Source organism: Pleurodeles waltl, chromosome 6 (assembly GCF_031143425.1).
Source record: "Pleurodeles waltl isolate 20211129_DDA chromosome 6, aPleWal1.hap1.20221129, whole genome shotgun sequence".
Taxonomy (NCBI): Eukaryota; Metazoa; Chordata; class Amphibia; order Caudata; family Salamandridae; genus Pleurodeles; species Pleurodeles waltl.
This window is the reverse complement of record NC_090445.1, coordinates 569347299-569369042: the sequence shown is the minus strand read 5'-3', so window position 1 is coordinate 569369042 and position 21744 is coordinate 569347299. Positions and strand designations below refer to the sequence as shown.

Genomic DNA, 21744 nt, shown 5'->3' with positions numbered 1-21744 from the left:
CAAAAATGGTACCTCACTTGTGTTGGTAGGCCCGGTACCCACGTCAGGAAACATCCCAAAACAGGACATGAATACATCAATTTATTTCACGCAAAACTGACTGATTTTTTTGCAAGGTGGGTAGCTGTGGTTTTTGGGCCCAAGCTCAGTTGGCACCTAGCAAATCTAGAAATATTTGAAAACTAGGCACCTAGGGTAGTCCAGAGTAGGGTTACTTGTGTGGCCCTCACCAGGTTGTTTTTATCCAGATTCTCTTGCAAACCTCAGACTTTGACTAAAAAGACACATTTTCCTCACATTTTTGTGATAGAAAGTTCTGGAATCTGCACAGAGCCACAAACTTTCTTCCACCCAGTATTCTCCTAAGTCTTCTGATCAAAATGGTTCCTCACTTGTGTAGGTAGGGCTAGTGCCCGTGACAGGAAACGGCCCAGAACACAACACAGATACATCAAGTTTTTCCAGGCAAAACTGACCTGTTTCTGAAAAATGGCTAGCTGTGGTTTTTGGCCCCTAAATCAGCTGGTACTTTGGGAAGCCTAGCACACCTGTACATTTATAAAAACTAGACACCTAGGGGAATTCAGGATGGGGTGACTTGTGTGGCGCTCACTAGGTTGTTTTACCCAGATTCCCTTGCAAACCTGAATCTAAAAAACACATTTCCATCACATTTCTGTGATGGAAAGTTCTGAAATCTGAGGGAACCACACATTTCCTACCATTCAGCATTCCCCTTGGTCTCCCGATAAAGAGCTCCTTGCACAGAGCTACAAATGTCATTCCAACCAGCATTCTCCTATGTCTTCTGATGAAAATAGTACCTCACTTGTGTGGGTAGGCCTAGTGCCCGTGACAGGAAACGGCCCAAAACACAAAGTGGATACATATATTTTTTCTACGCAAAACTGACCTGTTTTTGGCAAAGTGGGTAACTGTGTTTTTAGGCCCTAGCTCAGCCAACACATAGGGAAACCTAGCAAACTTGTATATTTTTGAAAACTAGACACCTTCGGAAATCCAGGGAAGGGTGACTTTAGTGGCTCCCACCACATTTTTATTTATCCAGAATCCCTGGCAAACCTCAACATTTGTCTAAAAAACACATTTTCCTCACATTTCTGTACTGGAAAGTTCTGGAATCTGAGGGAGCCACACATTTCCTACCACTAAGCATTCCCCTTGGTCTCCCGATAAAAATGATACCTCACTTATGTGGGTGTGCCAAGTGTCTGCGACAGGGCAGGACCAAAACCATGTATAGTTTGATGGGGAACCAAAGCGGGTCAAAAAGGGCAGTTTTTTTATAATACGTTTTTTGGCTGACTCCGCTTTGTGCACCCATACAAGTGAGGTATCATTTTTATCAGGAGACTGAGGGAAATTTGCAGTTTATTTCTGTTTCTGGGAGAATATGGCACAGAAATGCAAGGAAATGTGTGATTTTTATCACATTTAGAGGTTTTCAGGGCATTGTGGGGGGTAAAATGGTGCGGGATGGATGCAAACGACACCACCCTCGACTCCCCCAGATGTCTAGTTTTCAGAATTGTCTGGGTCTGGTAGGATTTCCCAGATGCACCCTACCCAGGCCCAAAAAGTGCAACTGTTCACCATTGGAAGTGGGATGATACTGGGAGTTAGCACAACTCTTGTGGCTTAATTTGTAAAAACAACAGCTAACAAAATCAAATATTCTCTTGCTTACCATTCGGGTGAAATGCTTTAGTCTACAGAGGAGCAAAAAGACTTTCCCAATTTTTGAGGAGGTGGGGATATGATCATGCCCATCCTGGGTAGCCCCCACCCCTTCAAAAAAAGTAAACCCTGGTGTCTAGTGGGCGTTCTGCCTCACGAAGGGCAAATGGGTTAATTCCCCCCAACTTCCTGCCCCGGGGGAGTGGCAGAAAGACTATTTCCTCTTTTGGGGGGTTGGGCAAGTACATGTCCATGTTGGACAGCCCCCACCAATACAAATACAAAACATAATCTCTGGTGTTCAGTGCGCCCCCCCATCCCCCGAAGGGGTAGATGGGGGTAATTGCCCCTTATTTTGGGGGGTGTGGGGCATGGCCATGCCCAATTCCATGCTGGGCATTCCCCATCTTTGAATTAATTTGAAATGTAAAAGTCTAGGGGGGTGATTCTAACTTCGGCGGGCGGCGGAGGCCGCCCACCAAAGTTCCCCCACCAAAATACCGCTCCGCGGTCGAAAGACCGCTGAGGGTATTTTGGGATTTGCCCTGGGCTGGCGGGCGGCCGCCAAAAGGCCGCCCGCCAGCCCAGGGCAAATCAACCTTCCCACGAGGACGCCGGCTCAGAATTGAGCCGGCGTAGTGGGAAGGTGCGACGGGTGCAGTGGCACCCGTCGCATATTTCAGTGTCTGCATAGCAGACACTGAAATACTTTGTGGGGCCCTCTTACGGGGCCCCTGCAGTGCCCATGCCATTGGCATGGGCACTGCAGGGGCCCCCAGGGGCCCCGCGGCACCCCCTACCGCCATCCTGTTCCTGGCGGGAGACCCGCCAGGAACAGGATGGCGGTAGGGGGTGTCAGAATCCCCATGGCGGCGGAGCGCGCTCCGCCGCCATGGAGGATTCTGCAGGGCAGCGGGAAACCGGCGGGAGACCGCCGGTTTCCCGCATCTGACCGCGGCCAAACCGCCGCGGTCAGAATGCCCTGCGGGGCACCGCCGGTCTGTCGGCGGTGCTCCCGCCGACCCTGGCCCCGGCGGTCAGAGACCGCCGGGGTCAGAATGACCCCCTATGTCTGCTGATAAGGAAGTTGTGTCTGGTTTGAGTGCAGAATGTCCTTTGTCCATCAATTAATATTAGGCCCGTTATTGATAAGACACTCATCTCGGCTTGGCCTTAATATGATGTCTGCCTACCTGCATTTAAATGTAGGCAGGCGTTCAGTTTGGCCATGGCAGAGTCTATTCTGTCTCCACTGTGTCCTCATTTCTCTGATGTCCTTGGGGAGTAAGGACCGTTGGAGAAAAGCTACAGGTCCGACTGCCCAGTTTGATGGACAGGCATGTAGTCATGTTTCACTGTTTTTAATCCAGATAAGGCCTAGTAGTATGGAACAGTAAAAACATTCTTATGCCCCCCCACGTAATGGGAGAAGACTCACATGTTGAGTGGAACATTATATAGTTTCTTATTTTCTCTGGGAAAAGAAAATCCAGTTTGGGGATTTTCTTTTTGTAAAGAAAAATGTAATTACTCTGTGCTCAATGGCTGCGTCCTGCTGGAGCAGCCCTTTAGCACAGAGTAATATGCATGGTGGCGGCTCTAGGCAATGTTTTTATAAAGGGCTGCCTGCTTGGCGGTCTTTTTTAGATTAGGAGTGCAGCCTCTCCATGGAGATGGAGTCATTTACTCTGTCCCCATGGCGGAATGGCGGACTATCTGCCAAGAAATGAATCTCCCTCTAAGTGACATGGGTGTGAGCCTCCCAGACTGTAGCTGAGGTCTGCATAGGGTCGGTGTTTTCTGGTATTTTGGAAGTATAGTTTTTATGTATTCGGTAGCCTGAGGTATAGAAATGTATCTAGGGCTGTAGCAGGTTCGGTCCTTGGAAACTGTTGAAACGTTTCAACTCTCCATCTATTTAAAAAAAAAATATATATATATACGTTTTATACCTAGTTTGGATAGTTTACAAGTTTGGCTAGTTGAGTAGTAGCCTTGCTGTGAACCAGGGGTTGTTCCCAATTGGAACCTTAGGTAAACAGGGTTTTACCATGCTGAGTGTGTGAGTAAGCCACCAGCCCGAGTGGATGGTCCAGTCCCATCGTGAGTCTAATAGACTGACTTTGTATTGGTGTAGTGACGACGTCGGGTGAGGCTGAGGCTTAAGTGTTCATTCCCTGGGGAGCAGGGTCCCCAAAAGTAAGCAAGGTCAACAAACTGCACCTGATCTACATGGTAATATACTTCTCAGTCAGGTGCAGAACCCTCTTCCCTCGCTCGTACCACCGTGGTTTGTGATTGCTACATCTTGAAAAATGCTTTAGAAGGGGCTATTAAGAAATGGTTAACATTTTATAATGGCAGTATACCTGGTAATGAAAGCTTCAGTTTGATTCATATATCAATACAGTTTAATATGTGGTGAACGAGCTCACCATAATAATTCCTGAATACCACTGAGGGTCACTATGCACTTTGGAGTCCATTGTCCATTTCAGGGGGAAAACTGTGTCGTTTTACTGGTTAAGGGGATTATTGTAGATTTACTCCAGCTTATTTTAAGACATTAGCATTTTCCATATCTTGGGATTTCATGTAGTATTAGGGAGAGGTTCATCGCTTGGTCTCGAATAGATAGTAAAATATTGTCTGCATATAACAATATTATTAATCTTTTAGTGCAAACCTGACCCCCAGGGGTGCCACACAAGCCCCTGCAGCCCAGAGGTGCCCCCTATCAGCCCAAGGCCAATGAATATCTGTGAGGTATGAGAGGTCCAGGGCCTCTCCGCACATTCTGCGGGCAGGGACACCACTGCTGATTCCTCTATGTGAGTGGCGGTCCCATGTTGCACATGCCAGGGGCTCCATCACCAGTGCATAGGGAAGCCGGGATAAAGGGCACCAGCACTCCGTTTAATATATGGTGTTTGATAATGATCTGTTTAGAATGATACTGGCAATATGACTGGAATACAGGCGCGAGATCCATGAGTGAAATCTGTTTTACTTTCTCCCAAGAGCTCTCATCATAAATCCCCTTTTTAAGCGATTTGAACGATTTTTACGTCTTAAAAAAAAAATACATCAACCGCGTTTAGGTCTGGGTGTAGTTAGTTCATGCATTGTATGTTGTAGACCTGCTGTGGACATATCCACCTGGTCCTGGAGCACCAGTCCTGGCATCAACTAGACGTTCATCGGCTGGGAATTGGGTCTTAGTGCCTATATTTAGAAGTGGTGTTGTGTATCAAGCTCAGTCCTCTTGAGGTTTACAGGGTTGAGGACAGACATGATTACAGCTTCACTGTGGGACTGTGGTTGGGTATGCTGATTGTATGCTTCATCCAACTCCGCTACAATGTGGGTGCAATGTTTACATATACTTTATAATAATAGTCAGCGGTGAGGCTGTAGGTACATAGTGTGTGACCATGATGCTTGTGTTTAACTGTTACACCCCTGCCAACTTGAGTACAGATCTCACTGTGTGAGGAGGGAAGCCTCGGAGGGATCGGTGTCGTGTGCCGAGAAGTACCTAAGCAGCACTATTGCCCCCACCATGCCCTCACGCCCGCTCGTTCAGAAAAAAAAAAAAAAAAAAAAAAAGGCTTGCCGAAGCTGCTGCCAATGTCCTCGGGTGTTTTCACATCCATTAATGGACTTCGGCAGTTCAAAGCCTCTAAAAAGAAACCCGCTATTTACAGTGGTTTTAGCTTGTTTTCCCTGCCATCTTGTGAAATGAGCTCCTCACTGGGTGATGGGAGCTGATGTCGTGTGAGTTGGCAGGTCTGCTATTATGGGTTGCTCTTGGGGTTTGTTCTCTATGACTTATACTGAGGCCACTGTGAGTGTCTCTCGGTAGTCCGTTATTACGGACAGAAAAGCTGCTATTTGCTAGTTGACTAGTTGGTAGTAATATTCATTAAACCCGTTAAAAAGGTGTACAGCGTCATGGAGGATACATTTGTGTATTTTTTCTACGTGGACTGTGTTGTTGGCCGCCCATTAGGGCGGAATGAAGCTGGGTAATGTTCTGCCAGGATTTTTCTTGCATTCAAATCATTGTAATTGTCTCGCATTCTCTCTATCAGTGTACCTTATTTTCCATCCCATTTGTAGTCCATCTCTTACTTTCTCACCCTTCACCTTCTGTCTGCCATTCCTCTAATACTGGTCTTCTTTCCTTCTCTTAATCTTGATTGTTTATGCCAGCTCATGTGACTTTTGCTTCTCCCTGATATTCACTCCTTTTCCCTGCCCTTAATAACTTCTCCCTTCTTTGGCCCACTTTCATTTAGCCTTCCCTGTCTTCATCACATCTCTCTCTTTCCCTGTACTTGTAGTGCTCCTAGCTCTACTCCCTCTTTCTCTTTGTTTCCTCTTGCTCTTTTCTCTTCTGTTACCACTTCTTTGTTTTCGTAACTCTGCTTTGGAAGGATACCTCGGTGAGCCGAATGTGGCCGCTCGAACAAAGCGGCGATCAGCACGTCACGTGTTCAAATAAAGCGGGTGAATTGATTATCATGAGTGCCTAATGGTCACATCTGCTATTTACAGCGCTTAAAAGTGGCACGACTAAAAACAGAGTATTATTATTCTGCCTCGCATTTGTCCCCTGATAGTTGTGTTATCGAGCCCCCTCCCCATCTCCCGTGGTTACCTTGCGTCTTTAATTCTCTGCCATTCATACCGTACCCCTTCCTCCCGGCTTTGACCTTTACCCTGTTTTGTTTTTGGCGTGCAGGCTTGCTGCCGGCCTCCCTCCGTACTCTCCAGTCTATACCTCATGGACCCGGTGTTGGAAGCAACTTTCGTCCCAGGTGAGCGCTGAAGCATTCCTTTTAGCATGGATTTTCGGAGCTTCGTAGCATATTTCTGATCTAGGTCCTAGAGGGTTATTAAATGGCATATCAATAACTAATTTTCAGCGCACAAACAGTGCCTATGTTCAGCAGGGTAAACTGAGATAAGGCAGGAAGAAGTAGTTCAATATTTCGGCATACAGTGCAACTTGACCTGCACAAAAGCGCAGCTACACCTCGGTTTCCGTGGTGTACCAGATGATTCTGCACAAGACAAGCTTGGTTACAGGTGGAAATATGCTATCAGTGGCCTGCTTTTCGTGAACGGAAATTACGTCTACAATACATGCCCGTCAGTACGTTTGGTGCAAGATGATAAACGGGTCATTCCCCCTGTACTCAGTATTCTCGTTTCCACATGTTGTTGTGTAAAATGTCACTGCGCTCTTTTCATTTGTTTCAAAATGTTTTATTTCAAAACAATATCACATGCCTGTGTTTCTTTCGAGGTCTACTGAACTATTCCCACCAAGCCCACATTATGCATGAGCTTGTTCAACAAAGTGTTCAAACTGTTCTGTAACGTGGCACTTTTCATTAATTTTTTCGTTAAAGAAAGGATTTTTAAATATAAGCCTTGATTGAGCTGTACTCATTTCACTCAGTGGTATGTCAAGGCCTGCGAATAATAATCTCACCTGGTAAGAATATTACAGAAAGATAACACTTTTTGCCGTCAATTTTTATAGTCTTTTCTATTGTTTTTTTTAATTAGGCAGGGTGTTTTTTGTCTTTTAATAGGAATGGGGTTTTCATCGCTCTCATACTGATTCAGTGTGAGTCGTTTTGATTGTTAGCCCCATGGTTTTGGTGGAAACTGTGTGTTTGTACATAGAGCACTTTCAGGCATGCATTACATGTGATATATTGCTACCGGCCCTGCAACTATGTCTGGTTGATGGTGCCATGCCCTGTTTTCAAAGCAGTGCTCGCCATCGTGCCATACACGGTTGGATTGCATGGGCGAATTTGCCATCAAGGAGAAAACAGTTGCAGATAGTTTGGTCGGGTGAAACTCAGGTGGTGATTACAAATGGCAAAAACATTTATTTTGCATGAAAGAAGTAAAATAACTCAGAAGAATGTGTAGGATTCACATTTGCTTTAATTTTGTGATATGCTAATTTAGAATCAGTAATATGGAAAAAGGTAAACTAGCTAATTCCTTGTAACCGGGGCGCCACATTCTTGGCCTTGGGCTATGCATTAATAAATCAGTTAAATCCTGTGGATGTAGAATTCACCTTCCTCAATTAACCAGTACATTTTATAACAACGGTTTGAAAAAACATAAGTGGTCATCATGACATTGGCGGTGAGTGATAAAGTGGCGGAAATACCGCCAACAGGTCAGCGGTAATTACCACCAAATTATGACCATGGCGGTGAGAACTCAAATAGACAGCCAATGTACCACACCATCCGCCAGGGCGTTAACACCGCGCATGCCGGCGGTCGCCATCAACAGCCAGGCTGGAGACTCAGTACCGCCCACCATATCACAACACAGTACACCGCCACGGTTTCCAGGGCGGAACCAACGCCATCAAAAGCCTGGCAGAAACACTGCACAGAAGATAAAAGACTCACCATCAGAGACACAGAGAAGGACAAAGCCGCCATGCAACCGGAACTGCAAGTCTTCCCAATGCTCTTCTATGCCATGCTCCACCTGGAACACCAACGCTGACGCAGACGACAACTGTGAGTACAGCCGCCTAGCACACAAGGAAGGGAGGGAGGAAAAGGAGAGTGACGCATACACACACACCTTTCACACACACACACACCATACACACAACCAGCTGCAGACGAAAAACAATGGTACACGACACCCAGCATAATAATGCAAGGATAACAAGAAGGCAGCCATGAGAATGTATTGAATGGGAAGAGCCACCAAATGAACCAATTGGATACAAAATAGATATATACATATGTCCACAAAGGGCCAATGCCCAGTCCAAAGTACTAAGGGCCCACATGGCCACAGGGCACAGTCCAAGGCCCAACTTGTTCCCTGACTGTAGGAAGTTAGCCTCCTTCTAGCATTGTTACCCCACTTTTGGCCTGTTTGTGAGTATATGTCAGGGTGTTTTTACTGTCTCACTGGGATCCTGCTAGCCGGGGCCCAGTGCTCATAGTGAAAACCCTAGGCTGTCAGTGTGTTTGATATATGTCACTGGGATCCTGCTAGCCAGGACCCCAGTGCTCATAAGTTTGTGGCCTGTATGTGTTCCCTGTGTGGTGCCTAACTGTATCACTGAGGCTCTGCTAACCAGAACCTCAGTGTTTATGCTCTCTCTGCTTTCTAAAATTGTCACTGCAGGCTAGTGGCTAATTTTATCAATTCTCATTGGCACACTGGTACACCCATATAATTCCCTTGTATATGGTACTTAGGTACCCAGAGTATTGGGGTTCCAGGAGATCCCTATGGGCTGCAGCATTTCTTTTGCCACCCATAGGGAGATCAGACAATTCTTACATAGGCCTGCCACTGCAGCCTGAGTGAAATAACATCCACGTTACTTCACAGCCATTTTTTGCCTGCACATAAGTAACTTATAAGTCACCTAAATGTCTAACCCTCACTTGGTGAAGGTTGGGTGCCAAGTTACTTAGTGTGTGGGCACCCTGGCACTAGCCAAGGTGCCCCCACATCGTTCAGGGCAAATTCCCCAGACTTTGTGAGTGCAGGGACACCATTACACGCGTGCACTATACATAGGTCACTACCTATGTATAGCGTCACAATGGTAGCTCCGAACATGGCCATGTAACATGTCTAAGATCATGGAATTGTCACCCCCAATACCATTCTGGTATTGGGGGTGACAATTGCATGATCCCCCGGGTCTCTAGCACAGAACCCGGGTACTGCCAAACTGCCTTTCCGTGGTTTCCACTGCAGCTGCTGCCAACCCCTCAGACAGGATTCTGCCCTCCTGGGGTCTGGGCAGCCCAGGCCCAGGAAGGCAGAACAAAGGATTTCCTCTGAGAGAGGGTGTTACAACCTCTCCCTTTGGAAATATGTGTGAAGGGCTGGGGAGGAGTAGCCTCCCCCAGCCTCTGGAAATGCTTTGATGGGCACAGATGGTGCCCATCTCTGCATAAGCCAGTCTACACCGGTTCAGGGATTCCCCAGCCCTTCTCTGGTGAAAAACTGGACAAAGGAAAGGGGAGTGACCACTCCCCTGACCAGTACCTCCCAGGGGAGGTGCCCAGGGCTCTTCCAGTGTGTCCCAGACCTCTGCCATCTTGGAAACAGAGGTGTTGGGGGCAGACTGGACTGCTCTGAGTGGCCAGTGCCAGCAGGTGACGTCAGAGACCCCCTCTGATAGGCTCTTACCTCTCTTGGTAGCCAATCCTCATTTCTTGGTAGCCAAACCTCCTTTTCTGGCTATTTAGGGTCTCTCCTCTGGGGTATTCTTCAGATAACGAATGCAAGAGCTCACCAGAGTTCCTCTGCACTTCCCTCTTCGACTTCTGCCAAGGATCGACTGCTGACTGCTCCAGGACGCCTGCAAAACCGCAACAAAGTAGCAAGACGACTACCAGCAACCTTGTAGCGCCTCATCCTGCCGGCTTTCTCCACTGTTTCCTGGTGGTGCATGCTCCGGGGGCTGTCTGCCTTCACCCTGCACTGGAAGCCAAGAAGAAATCTCCCGTGGGTCGACTGAATCTTCCCACTGCTAACGCAGGCACCAAAAGACTGCATCACCGGTCCTCTGGGTCCCCTCTCATCCTGACGAGCGTGGTCCCTGGAACACAGGAACTCTATCCAAGTGACTCCCACAGTCCAGTGATCCTTCAGTCCAAGTTTGGTGGAGGTAAGTCCTTGCCTCCCCACACTAGACTGCAAACCTGTGTACTGCGTGATTTGCAGCTGCTCCGGCTTCTGTGCACTTCTCCAAGGATTCCTTTGTGCACAGCCTAGCCTGTGTCCCCAGCACTCCGTCCTACAGTGCTCTACCCTCTGAGTTGGACTCAGACGTCGTGGGACCCTCCTTTGTGATTCTGAGCCAGCTCCGGTTCACACATCTTCTAAGTGCCTGCTCCGGTACTTCTGCGGGTGCTGCCTGCGTCTGTGGGGGCTCTCTGAGTTGCTGAGCGCCCCCTCTGTCTCCTCCGAGGGGCGACATCCTGGTCCTTCCTGGTCCCCAGCAGCACCCAAAAACCTCTACTGCGACCCTTGCAGCTAGCAAGGCTTGTTTGCTGTATTTCTGCGTGGAAACCCTTCTGCAACCTCCAGCACGCCGTGGGACATCTTCCATCCAAAGGAGAAGTTCCTAGCTCTCTTCGTTGATGCAGAATCCTAGGCTTCTTCCATCCGGAGTCAGCCTTCTTGCACCTTCATCTGGGGTTTCCTGGGCTCCTGCCCCCTCCTAGACACTATTGCGACTCTTGGACTTGGTCCCGTTGCCTTGCAGGTCCTCAGGTCCAGGAACCCGTCTTCAGTGCTTTGCTGGTGTTTGTGATTCTTGCAGAATCCCCCTATCACGATTATTGTGTCCTATTGGGGCAGTAGGGGTACTTTACTCCTACTTTTCAGGGTCTTGGGGTGGGGTATCTTGGACACCCTGACTGTTTTCTTACAGTCCTAGCGACCCTCTACAAGCTCCCATAGGTCTGGGGTCCATTCGTGATTCGCATTCCACTTTTGGAGTATATGGTTTGTGTTGCCCCTAGACCTATGTTCACCTATTGCATCCTATTGTGATTCTACATTGTTTGCACTACTCTTCTTACTTACCTGTTTTGGGTTTGTGTACATATAACTTGTGTATGTTACTTAACTTCTAACTGAGGGTACTCACTGAGATACTTTTGGCATATTGTCATAAAAAGAAAGTACCTTTATTTTTAGTAACTCTATGTATTGTGTTTTCTTATGATATTGTGCAATATGATATAAGTGGTATAGGAGATTTGCTTGTCTCCTAGTTCAGCCTAAGCTTTGCCATAGCTACCTTCTATCAGCCTAAGCTGCTAGAAACACCTTTATTCTACTAATAAGGGATAACTGGACCTGGCACAGGGTGTAAGTACCACAAGGTACCCACTATAAGCCAGGCCAGCCTCCTACACTGACATCATCCGCACAGAACTTTGCAGGGGCATCATTTTGCAAGTGGGCATGCACCTCAGGGGGATGGGAGGTGGGAGGGGAAGGGGCATCTCAGCCGAAGTCGGGAACGTGCCCACTTGTCTTGGAGGGGGCTCAATGCCCATTTCTCTGTGCTGGGGAGTGCAAGGTCAAAGTCTTTCAGGTGTGTGGCTTGCCCACTGGTTCTGGAGGGGGCTCCATGCCCATTTTCTGTGCCGGGGATTGCAAGGTCACAGTCTCTCAGGTGGGTGACTTGCCCACTGGTTCTGGAGGGGGCTCCCTGCCCATTTCTCTGTGCTGAGGAGTGCAAGGTCACAGTCTCTCAGGTGGGTGACTTGCCCACTGGTTCTGGAGGGGTCTACTTGTACAGAAGTCCCAGGAGGGTGGCCTACATGCCCTCTTCTGGCGGTGAGGGCTGCACTGTCTTATCCGGAGGTGAGGGCTGCACTGTGTCAGCAGGTGAAGGTGCCTCTTGGGCAGCCTCTGCTGGAGGTGAGGGCTGCACTGTCTCAGCAGGTGAAGGTGCAGCCTCTGCAGGAGGAGTGGGCTGCACTGCCTCAGCTGGAGGAGAGGGCACCGTGACTACTGGTGGTGGTGTCACCCTGCCAGCCTCTGCTTGAGTCAAGGGCTTATTCCCCTTCATGGCAGGAGGTGCGGACTCCTTCCCCTTCATGGCAGGAGTTGATGGCTTCTTCCCCTTCATGGCAGGGGGTGTGGGATCCTTAACCTTCCTGGCTGGTGGAGTGGGATCCATCACTGTCTTGCCTCCACGACTAGGAGGTGCCTCCACTGTCCGCGTGGACTGTTTGTCTGAGGTGCTGGGCTGGGTCGTTGGGACCCTGCTCTTACGGGCAGGACTGGGGGGGAGTGAAGAGGTCAAGTTGGGCAATGAAAAGCGTCTTAGGGACGGTGGGGCAGGAAGAGGGAGAAGAGATGGGAGTGGAGGTTGAGGGAGTGGTTGTTGGAGGTGTATGTCTGCTGGACTTGGGTGCAGGTGCATGGGCAGTGTGCATGTGTGAGGTGGATGGCTGTTGGGTGTCTGAGTGCTTGCGTTTGTGTCCTTTAGGCGGGGGGACAGACAGGGTGGGAGAGGACACAGGGTACACGTGCATGTATGGAGGTGTCTGCTAGTGAGGTTTGTGTGCTGCTTGGTGTGGTGATGCTGGTGGTGGATGTTGATGCAGTGCATGCAGGTGTGAGTGTGGACGTGACTGTGAGGGAGGTGGAGGAGGAGGAGACAGTGGATGTGGTTGTGTGTGCTACTGTCTGTTTTTTGCGTGAGTGCTTGTGGGCCGAAGTGTGGTGCCTGTGTTTGATTGTGCTACTCTTGTGTGATGTCTTGTGTGCCTGCCTGTCTGTATGTGTGCATGGGATGGGTTGAGGAGACTGGGGCTGGGAAGTGGTAGTTGGAGGGGGGACGGTAGGAACAGGGACAATGGCTGCCATCAGAGAGGAGGCCAGAGCCTGAATCGATCTCTGTTGGGCCACCAATCCACCGTGGATGCCCTCCAGGAATGCATTTCATTGCTGCATCTGGGATGCCAGCCCCTGGATGGCATTCACAATGGTTGACTGCCCTACAGAGATGGATCTCAGGAGGTCAATAGTCTCCTCACTCAGGGCAGCAGGGCTCACTAGGGCAGGTCCTGGGGCAAAGGAGATGCCCACCCTCCTGGGTGAGCGGTCATGGGCAACTTGCTGAGGGGCCGCTGGTACGGGGGTGGCAACTGTACGTGCAGCTGGGCTGGTCACAGAGGTGTCCGCCACCACCAGGGAGCTTCCATCAGAGGAGGTACTGGTTCCCTCAGCGTCGGTGGACTCTTCCTCCTGGGTCCTGTGGGATGCAGCTCCCTCTGTCGCCGGTACCCCTGCTCCTCTGCCAGATGATGCTAATGCACATATGGACTGGATGACAGAAGAGAAAAGTGGGGGGGGGGGGGAGAAAAGGGAGCACTAGGTCAATTACTGCACCAACACCACAGAAGGCATACACAGTATCGTCACACACAGGGATCAGGATTGAGCACTACGCATTGCACTGCTAAACAATTTGCTATATGCCACAGCAAGATGAGGGCCAACCACCGCCAACTGCACCCCTACTGGGACCCACTAGGCCCATGTCTGATATGGAATGCATCCTAGCTAGGTTACCTTGTTTCCCTTTAAACTATTACCCTTGAGCTGGATCACGATGCAATGTTTGGCCTGGCATTAAGGGCCACCCACTAACTGACACCCACCACCTGGATCCCACGCCACCTACACATTTTTGTTGTGACGGCCACTATACTCACCCCTTTCTGGCTGCTGTGTTGCCCTCAAGCGCCCTTCCAGCTCTTAGTAGGCCATCGCCAGTATGTGGGCCATCAGGGGGATCAGGTTGCGACAGGCACCTCTTCCTCGTTGGGAGGCCATCCCCATTTGGGCCTCTGTGGTCTTCCGTGCCCAGCGTCTCAGGTCCTCCCACAGTTTCCGACAGTCAGTGCTCCGCCTGCCATAGACCCCCAGGGTCCACACGTCCTTGGCGATGGCACGCCATAATCCCTTCATTTGATGGCCGCTGACCTGCAGAGGCGATATAAATGGGAGGATATCATTACACATACAATCCAGCCTGTCACACATATGGCTCACCAATCGCGTTTCCATCACCATTGGCCCACACATCGCCCGGCGCACATCATGTACACCACCAGAAAACATCCCCCCCGATGACATGATTCTTGCACACACATCTCCATGCATCCTTCCGACATGCATCGTGCCCAAGGCGTACTCACCTGTTGGTCTGGAGGCCCATACAGCAGTCCGTACTGGGGTAGGACCCCATCCACCAATCGCTCCAACTCCTCTGCAGTGAAGGCAGGGGCCCTTTCCCCAGTCACACGGGCCATGATAGGTTCCAGACACAGGTCACAGCAGCACATGCAGTGTAGGTGTTCTCCTGTTGAAGGTCACAAAACAAGTGAGGAATCAGATAGAAGATGGCGGTCACGTCTGCGGCGGTGTACATTGTCACCACCGGTGCAGATCCCCATTGGACACTATACACCATAGAGCCCCATATTACCCAATGAGGAATTGCACGGTGGTGCAAGACCGCCTTCCGCCACGATGCCTAATGTCGGCGGAGTTACCTCACTTCCACCTGTCCCTACATACAGGACAGGCGGTTGCCATTTCATGGTGGTGGACAACGATCAGATTAACCTTAACTGCACCACTGCCCAGATTTGCACATACCTTGACATTCCCACTGTTCCATAACATAAATGCACCATGCACAATGAGGTGGTGGTTCCATTGTTTAAGTTGTGACAGCCTACTCACTCGTGTGTCCCTTAGATACCTACCGCTGTGGATGAATGGGAGGAGAAGACAAACCTCTGTGTACAGACCCCTTGTGGACTTGGCTACACTGAAAGAGAGGCACATTATACTGACTTATATACTGGACAGGACCACAATCACAAAGCTGCCTGACCTGATATCAGCTATCCGTCATCCCACTGGGATCCCCCCTCCTGTGCAAGTGCTATCAGTGCTCCATTTCCTGGCAACTGGTTCTTTCCAAGTGACCGTGGGCTTGGTAGCTGGAATGTCACAGCCAGTGTTTTCAATCGTGCTCACAAGAGTTTTTCTGCCCTGGTAAAACACATGTGCAGCTACATAGCTTTCCCCCAGGTGGAAGATTTGGCCACTGTGAAGGCAGGATTCTATGCAGTGGGTCATATCCCTAATATTATTGGGGCGATTGACGGTACACATGTTGAGTCCCCCCTGCCAGAATGAACAGGTGTTCAGGAATCGTAGGAGTTTCCACTCACTGAATGTGCAAATGGTGTGCCTGGCATACCAGTGCATCTTCCACGTCACTGCCAAGTATCCTGGGTCGGTGCATGACGCCTTTGTCCTGAGGAACAGCAGCATCCCAAATGTGATGGCCCTACAACAGAGGCACAGGGTGTGGCTAATAGATGAGCCAGAGTCCCCACCCACTGTATGTCAGTGTATGCCTTCCAGTGTTATCCCCATAGGATTGTGTAAGGCTAAATGTTGTTCCTCAATACTTGCAGGTGACTCTGGCTACCCAAACGTATTGTGGCTCCTGACCCCTGTGAGGAATGCCAGGACAGGGGCTGAGGACCGTTATAATGAGGCACATACGCAAACCAGAAGAATAATCGAGCGGACCTTCAGCCAGGTTTAGGTGCCTCCATCTTACAGGTGAATCCCTGTGCTACTCACCCGGAAAGGTCTGCCAGATAGTAGTGGCATGCTGCATGTTGCACAACCTGGCCCTCAGACGACATGTGCCTTTTCTGCAGGATGGGACTGGAGATGACCCTGTGGCAGCAGTGGACCCTGAGGACAGTGAGTATGAGGAGGATGAGGACAACAGAACATCAGTTATACGTCAATGCTTCTACTGACACACAGGTAAGACAGCAGAACTGACCATTACTCTTACTATTACTCTTACTATTGATGTTTTCTGTGTGGCTGTAGCATGATGTCATTCACTTCCTTTGCATCTCAACTTACTTTCACCTATGGCTTCTAATTTTCCAGATGTTGGTGATATGAAAACAGTATCCTGATGCGATCACTACAGACAGTTACAGGTCATTATTTGTATGCTATCACAGTGTTCGGATCATTTGCACTAGATGTGACTATTCCCACAAATGCACATTTTCAACACATAAAACATTGTCACTCAAATTTTGTTCACTGGTGTTTATTGTAGTGCAAATAAGTGACTGAAAAGTGCAATGGAATGGGGTGATGGTGGAGGAAAGTTAAGGGTATTGTTCCAGTCTGTTTGCAGCACAGGTGCAGTGTCCAAGGGGCCATAGAAAGGGGAGCAAAGGCAGTTCAAAGTGCACAAGGTGACAGGGTGGGACACAAGGGGGGCAATCAGGAGAGTCTCATTTCGTGGCAGTGGTCTTGGCAAGTGTCTCTGGCTTCTGTCTGGGTCACAGGGAACGTTTGTGGGGTGGTTCACCTTCTGCAGGGGGAGGGGTGCTGGTGGCCTGTGGGTCCTGTGGCGGGGCCTCCTGTCCACTAGCTGCAGAGGATGTGGTGGGCTGGTCAATAGACTGGCTAGTGGTAGGGACCGGCTGCTGTGCAGTCCATTCCCTCATGATGTTGCCCATGTCTGCCAGCACCCTATCTATAGAGATCATGGTGGTGTTGAGGGCCTGCAAGTCCTCTTTGATCTCCTGATGGTGTTCCTCCTGCAGCCGCTTGTTCTCCTGCATGTTGTTCAGAATCTGGCCCATCGTGTCCTGGGATTGTTGTTAGGCCCCCAGGACATTAGTGAGTGCCCCGTGGAGAGTCGGGTCCCTGGGCCTGTCCTCCCCCTGGTGCACAGCGGTTCTCCCAGTGTCCCTGTTGCCCTGTGTCTCTGTCCCCTGAACGGTGTGCCCACTGCCACTGACCCCAGGTCCCTTATTGTCTTGGGGGCGAGGTGTGGACTGGGGTCCCTGTACAGGTGGGCACACTGCTGATTGACGTGTCCTGGTGACAGAGGTGTGGGGTCGCTGGGTGGGTGCTGTGGTGTTGGATACTGATGGGGGAGGCTCTGTGGTGGACTATGAGTGGGCTTGGGTGAACGACTGACCAGTGGTCCCTGATAGGCAAGGTTGTTGATCCAGATCCTGAAGTCCAGAGTTACTGTCATCACTGGGGGCATCTTCTGTTGGGTGACAGGATAGTCGTGGCACCTCTTCTCTGCTGACATTGGCTGGGGCACCAGTGGGGATGTAAGTGATGTATTATGCTTCATGCCTGTGACATATTGTACATCCCTATCTTCCCCTCTGTTGTTGCTGTTGCCCTGCCACCTTTGAATGTGTATGTTGATGTATTGTGGGATTGTTAGTGTGAGAAAGTAGCCTCTTTCTAGCCTTGTTACCCCCACTTTTGGCCTGTTTGTGAGTGTATGTCAGGGTGTTTTCACTGTCTCACTGGGATCCTGCCAGCCAGGGCCCAGTGCTCATAGTGAAAACCCTATGTTTTCAGTATGTTTGTTATGTGTCACTGGGACCCTGCTAGTCAGGACCCCAGTGCTCATAAGTTGTGGCCTATATGTATGTGTTCCCTGTGTGGTGCCTAACTGTCTCACTGAGGCTCTGCTAACCAGAACCTCAGTGGTTATGCTCTCTCATTTCATTCAAATTGTCACTAACAGGCTAGTGACCATTTTTACCAATTTACATTGGCTTACTGGAACACCCTTATAATTCCCTAGTATATGGTACTGAGGTACCCAGGGTATTGGGGTTCCAGGAGATCCCTATGGGCTGCAGCATTTCTTTTGCCACCCATAGGGAGCTCTGACAATTCTTACACAGGCCTGCCACTGCAGCCTAAGTGAAATAACATCCACGTTATTTCACAGCCATTTTACACTGCACTTAAGTAACTTATAAGTCACCTATATGTCTAACCTTTACCTGGTAAAGGTTAGGTGCAAAGTTACTTAGTGTGAGGGCACCCTGGCACTAGCCAAGGTGCCCCCACATTGTTCAGAGCCAATTCCCTGAACTTTGTGAGTGCGGGGACACCATTACACGCGTGCACTACATATAGGTCACTACCTATATGTAGCTTCACAATGGTAACTCCGAATATGGCCATGTAACATGTCTATGATCATGGAATTGCCCCCCTCTATGCCATCCTGGCATAGTTGGCACAATCCCATGATCCCAGTGGTCTGTAGCACAGACCCTGGTACTGCCAAACTGCCCTTCCTGGGGTTTCACTGCAGCTGCTGCTGCTGCCAACCCCTCAGACAGGCAGCTGCCCTCCTGGGGTCCAGCCAGGCCTGGCCCAGGATGGCAGAACAAAGAACTTCCTCTGAGAGAGGGTGTGACACCCTCTCCCTTTGGAAAATGGTGTGAAGGCAGGGGAGGAGTAGCCTCCCCCAGCCTCTGGAAACGCTTTGTTGGGCACAGAGGTGCCCAATTCTGCATAAGCCAGTCTACACCGGTTCAGGGGACCCCTTAGCCCTGCTCTGGCGCGAAACTGGACAAAGGAAAGGGGAGTGACCACTCCCCTGACCTGCACCTCCCCTGGGAGGTGTCCAGAGCTCCTCCAGTGTGCTCCAGACCTCTGCCATCTTGGAAACAGAGGTGCTGCTGGCACACTGGACTGCTCTGAGTGGCCAGTGCCACCAGGTGACGTCAGAGACTCCTTGTGATAGGCTCCTTCAGGTGTTGCTAGCCTATCCTCTCTCCTAGGTAGCCAAACCCTCTTTTCTGGCTATTTAGGGTCTTTGTCTCTGTGGGGAAACTTTAGATAACGAATGCAAGAGCTCATCCGAGTTCCTCTGCATCTCTCTCTTCACCTTCTGATAAGGAATCGACTGCTGACCGCGCTGGAAGCCTGCAAACCTGCAACATAGTAGCAAAGACGACTACTGCAACTCTGTAACGCTGATCCTGCCGCCTTCTCGACTGTTTTCCTGCTTGTGCATGCTGTGGGGGTAGCCTGCCTCCTCTCTGCACCAGAAGCTCAGAAAAAATCTCCCGTGGGTCGACGGAATCTTCCCCCTGCAACCGCAGGCACCAAAAAGCTGCATTACCGGTCCCTTGGGTCTCCTCTCAGCACGACGAGCGAGGTCCCTCGAATCCAGCGACTCTGTCCAAGTGACCCCCACAGTCCAGTGACTCTTCAGTCCAAGTTTGGTGGAGGTAAGTCCTTGCCTCACATCGCTGGGCTGCATTGCTGGGAACCGCGACTTTGCAGCTACTCCGGCCCCTGTGCACTTCCGGCGGAAATCCTTTGTGCACAGCCAAGCCTGGGTCCACGGCACTCTAACCTGCATTGCACAACTTTCTAAGTTGGTCTCCGGCGACGTGGGACTCCTTTGTGCAACTTCGGCGAGCACCGTTTCACGCATCCTCATAGTGCCTGTTTCTGGCACTTCTCCGGGTGCTACCTGCTTCAGTGAGGGCTCTTTGTCTTGCTCGACGTCCCCTCTCTCTTCAGGTCCAATTTGCGACCTCCTGCTCCCTCCTGGGCCCCAGCAGCGTCCAAAAACGCCAAACGCACGATTTGCAACTAGCAAGGCTTTTTGGCGTCCTTTCGGCGGGAAAACACTTCTGCACGACCCTCCAAGGCGAGAGGGATCCGTCCACCAAAGGGGAAGTCTCTAGCCCTTTTCGTTCCTGCAGAAACCTCAGCTTCTTCTGTCCAGTAGAAGCTTCTTTGCACCCGCAGCTGGCATTTCCTGGGCATCTGCCCATCTCCGACTTGCTTGTGACTTTTGGACTTGGTCCCCTTGTTCCACAGGTACCCTAGATTGGAAATCCACAGTTGTTGCATTGCTGGTTTGTGTCTTTCCTGCATTATTCCTCTAACACGATTTCTTTGTCCTTAGGGGAACTTTAGTGCACTTTGCACTCACTTTTCAGGGTCTTGGGGAGGGTTATTTTTCTAACTCTCACTATTTGCTAATAGTCCCAGCGACCCTCTACAAGGTCACATAGGTTTGGGGTCCATTCGTGGTTCGCATTCCACTTTTGGAGTATATGGTTTGTGTTGCCCCTATCCCTATGTTTCCCCATTGCATCCTATTGTAACTATACATTGTTTGCACTGTTTTCTAAGACTATACTGCATATTTTTGCTATTGTGTATATATATCTTGTGTATATTTCCTATCCTCTCACTGAGGGTACACTCTAAGATACTTTGGCATATTGTCATAAAAATAAAGTACCTTTATTTTTAGTATAACTGTGTATTGTGTTTTCTTATGATATTGTGCATATGACACTAGGTGGTACTGTAGTAGCTTCACACGTCTCCTAGTTCAGCCTAAGCTGCTCTGCTAAGCTACCATTATCTATCAGCCTAAGCTGCTAGACACCCTATACACTAATAAGGGATAACTGGGCCTGGTGCAAGGTGCAAGTACCCCTTGGTACTCACTACAAGCCAGTCCAGCCTCCTACATTGGTTGTGCAGTGGTGGGATAAGTGCTTTGAGACTACTTACCACTCTTGTCATTGTACTTTTCATAAGAGAAAAATATACAAAACAAGGTCAGTGTATATACACATAGCCAAAAAGTTTTGCATTTCCTCTTTTCACTCTTTTCTAAGTGCTGAAAAGTACTTCTAACTTTCTAAAAAGTTCTAAAAAGTTTAAAAAGTTTTTTTTCTCTGTCTTTCTAAAAGCTCTGACAAACTTTTTATCTTTTACTATCACTTTAACTCTCTCTAAAAATGTCTGGCACAGGCCAAAATGTTGACCTGTCCAAACTTGCATATGACAACCTTAGCTGGAAAAGAGCAAGGAGTCTCTGTATAGAGAGAGGTTTGAGTGTAGGGAAGAATCCTTCCTTGGAACTGTTACTTAACATGCTTAGAGAACAGGATAAGGCCATAGGTGCCTCATCTGTTGAAAAAGTACCTAATAGTTCCCAATCTGATTCAGGGACTCCCCCAGGAAAAGATTCAGGAAAGAAACTTCCTAGCCTGCCCATTACTAGACAGTCTAGCATAGTTGGTAATGATGATGAGCCACACCATACAAATAGTGTTGTCTCACATCATAGCAAAAGCATTTATTCTCACCATACTGGTAGTAATGTTTCTGTTAGCCAATCTGTTAGGGTGGCTTCTGTAAGGGACAGGTCTCCTTCTGTTCATTCCCATCATACCTCTGTATCTAGGAATGTCCCTCCCACCAACCCTGATAACAGAATGTTAGAGAGGGAACTCAATAAGTTGAGGGTGGAACAAACCAGACTGAAGCTTAAAAAGCAACAGCTGGATTTGGATAGACAGTCTTTTGAACTAGAGAAGGAAAGACAGAAGTTGGGTTTAGAAACCCATGGTGGCAGCAGCAGTATTCCCTATAGTCATCCTGCAAAAGAGCATGATTCCAGGAATCTGCACAAGATAGTTCCCCCTTATAAGGAGGGGGATGACATTAACAAGTGGTTTGCTGCACTTGAGAGGGCCTGTGTTGTACAGGATGTCCCTCAAAGGCAGTGGGCTGCTATCCTATGGCTATCATTTAGTGGAAAAGGTAGGGATAGGCTCCTTA

The 21744-nt window shown here is 49.4% G+C and overlaps 1 protein-coding gene across 1 annotated transcript in view; it reads left to right on the top strand.

The window, feature by feature from the left end:
• MTCH1 (mitochondrial carrier 1) overlaps window positions 1-21744 on the top strand; it is a 215093-nt gene that overhangs the window by 179099 nt on the left and 14250 nt on the right. Inside the window, exon 11 of the mRNA XM_069238748.1 lies at window positions 6446-6521. Coding sequence (XP_069094849.1) covers window positions 6446-6521 — 76 coding nt within the window. The remainder of the gene's footprint in view (window positions 1-6445; window positions 6522-21744) is intronic.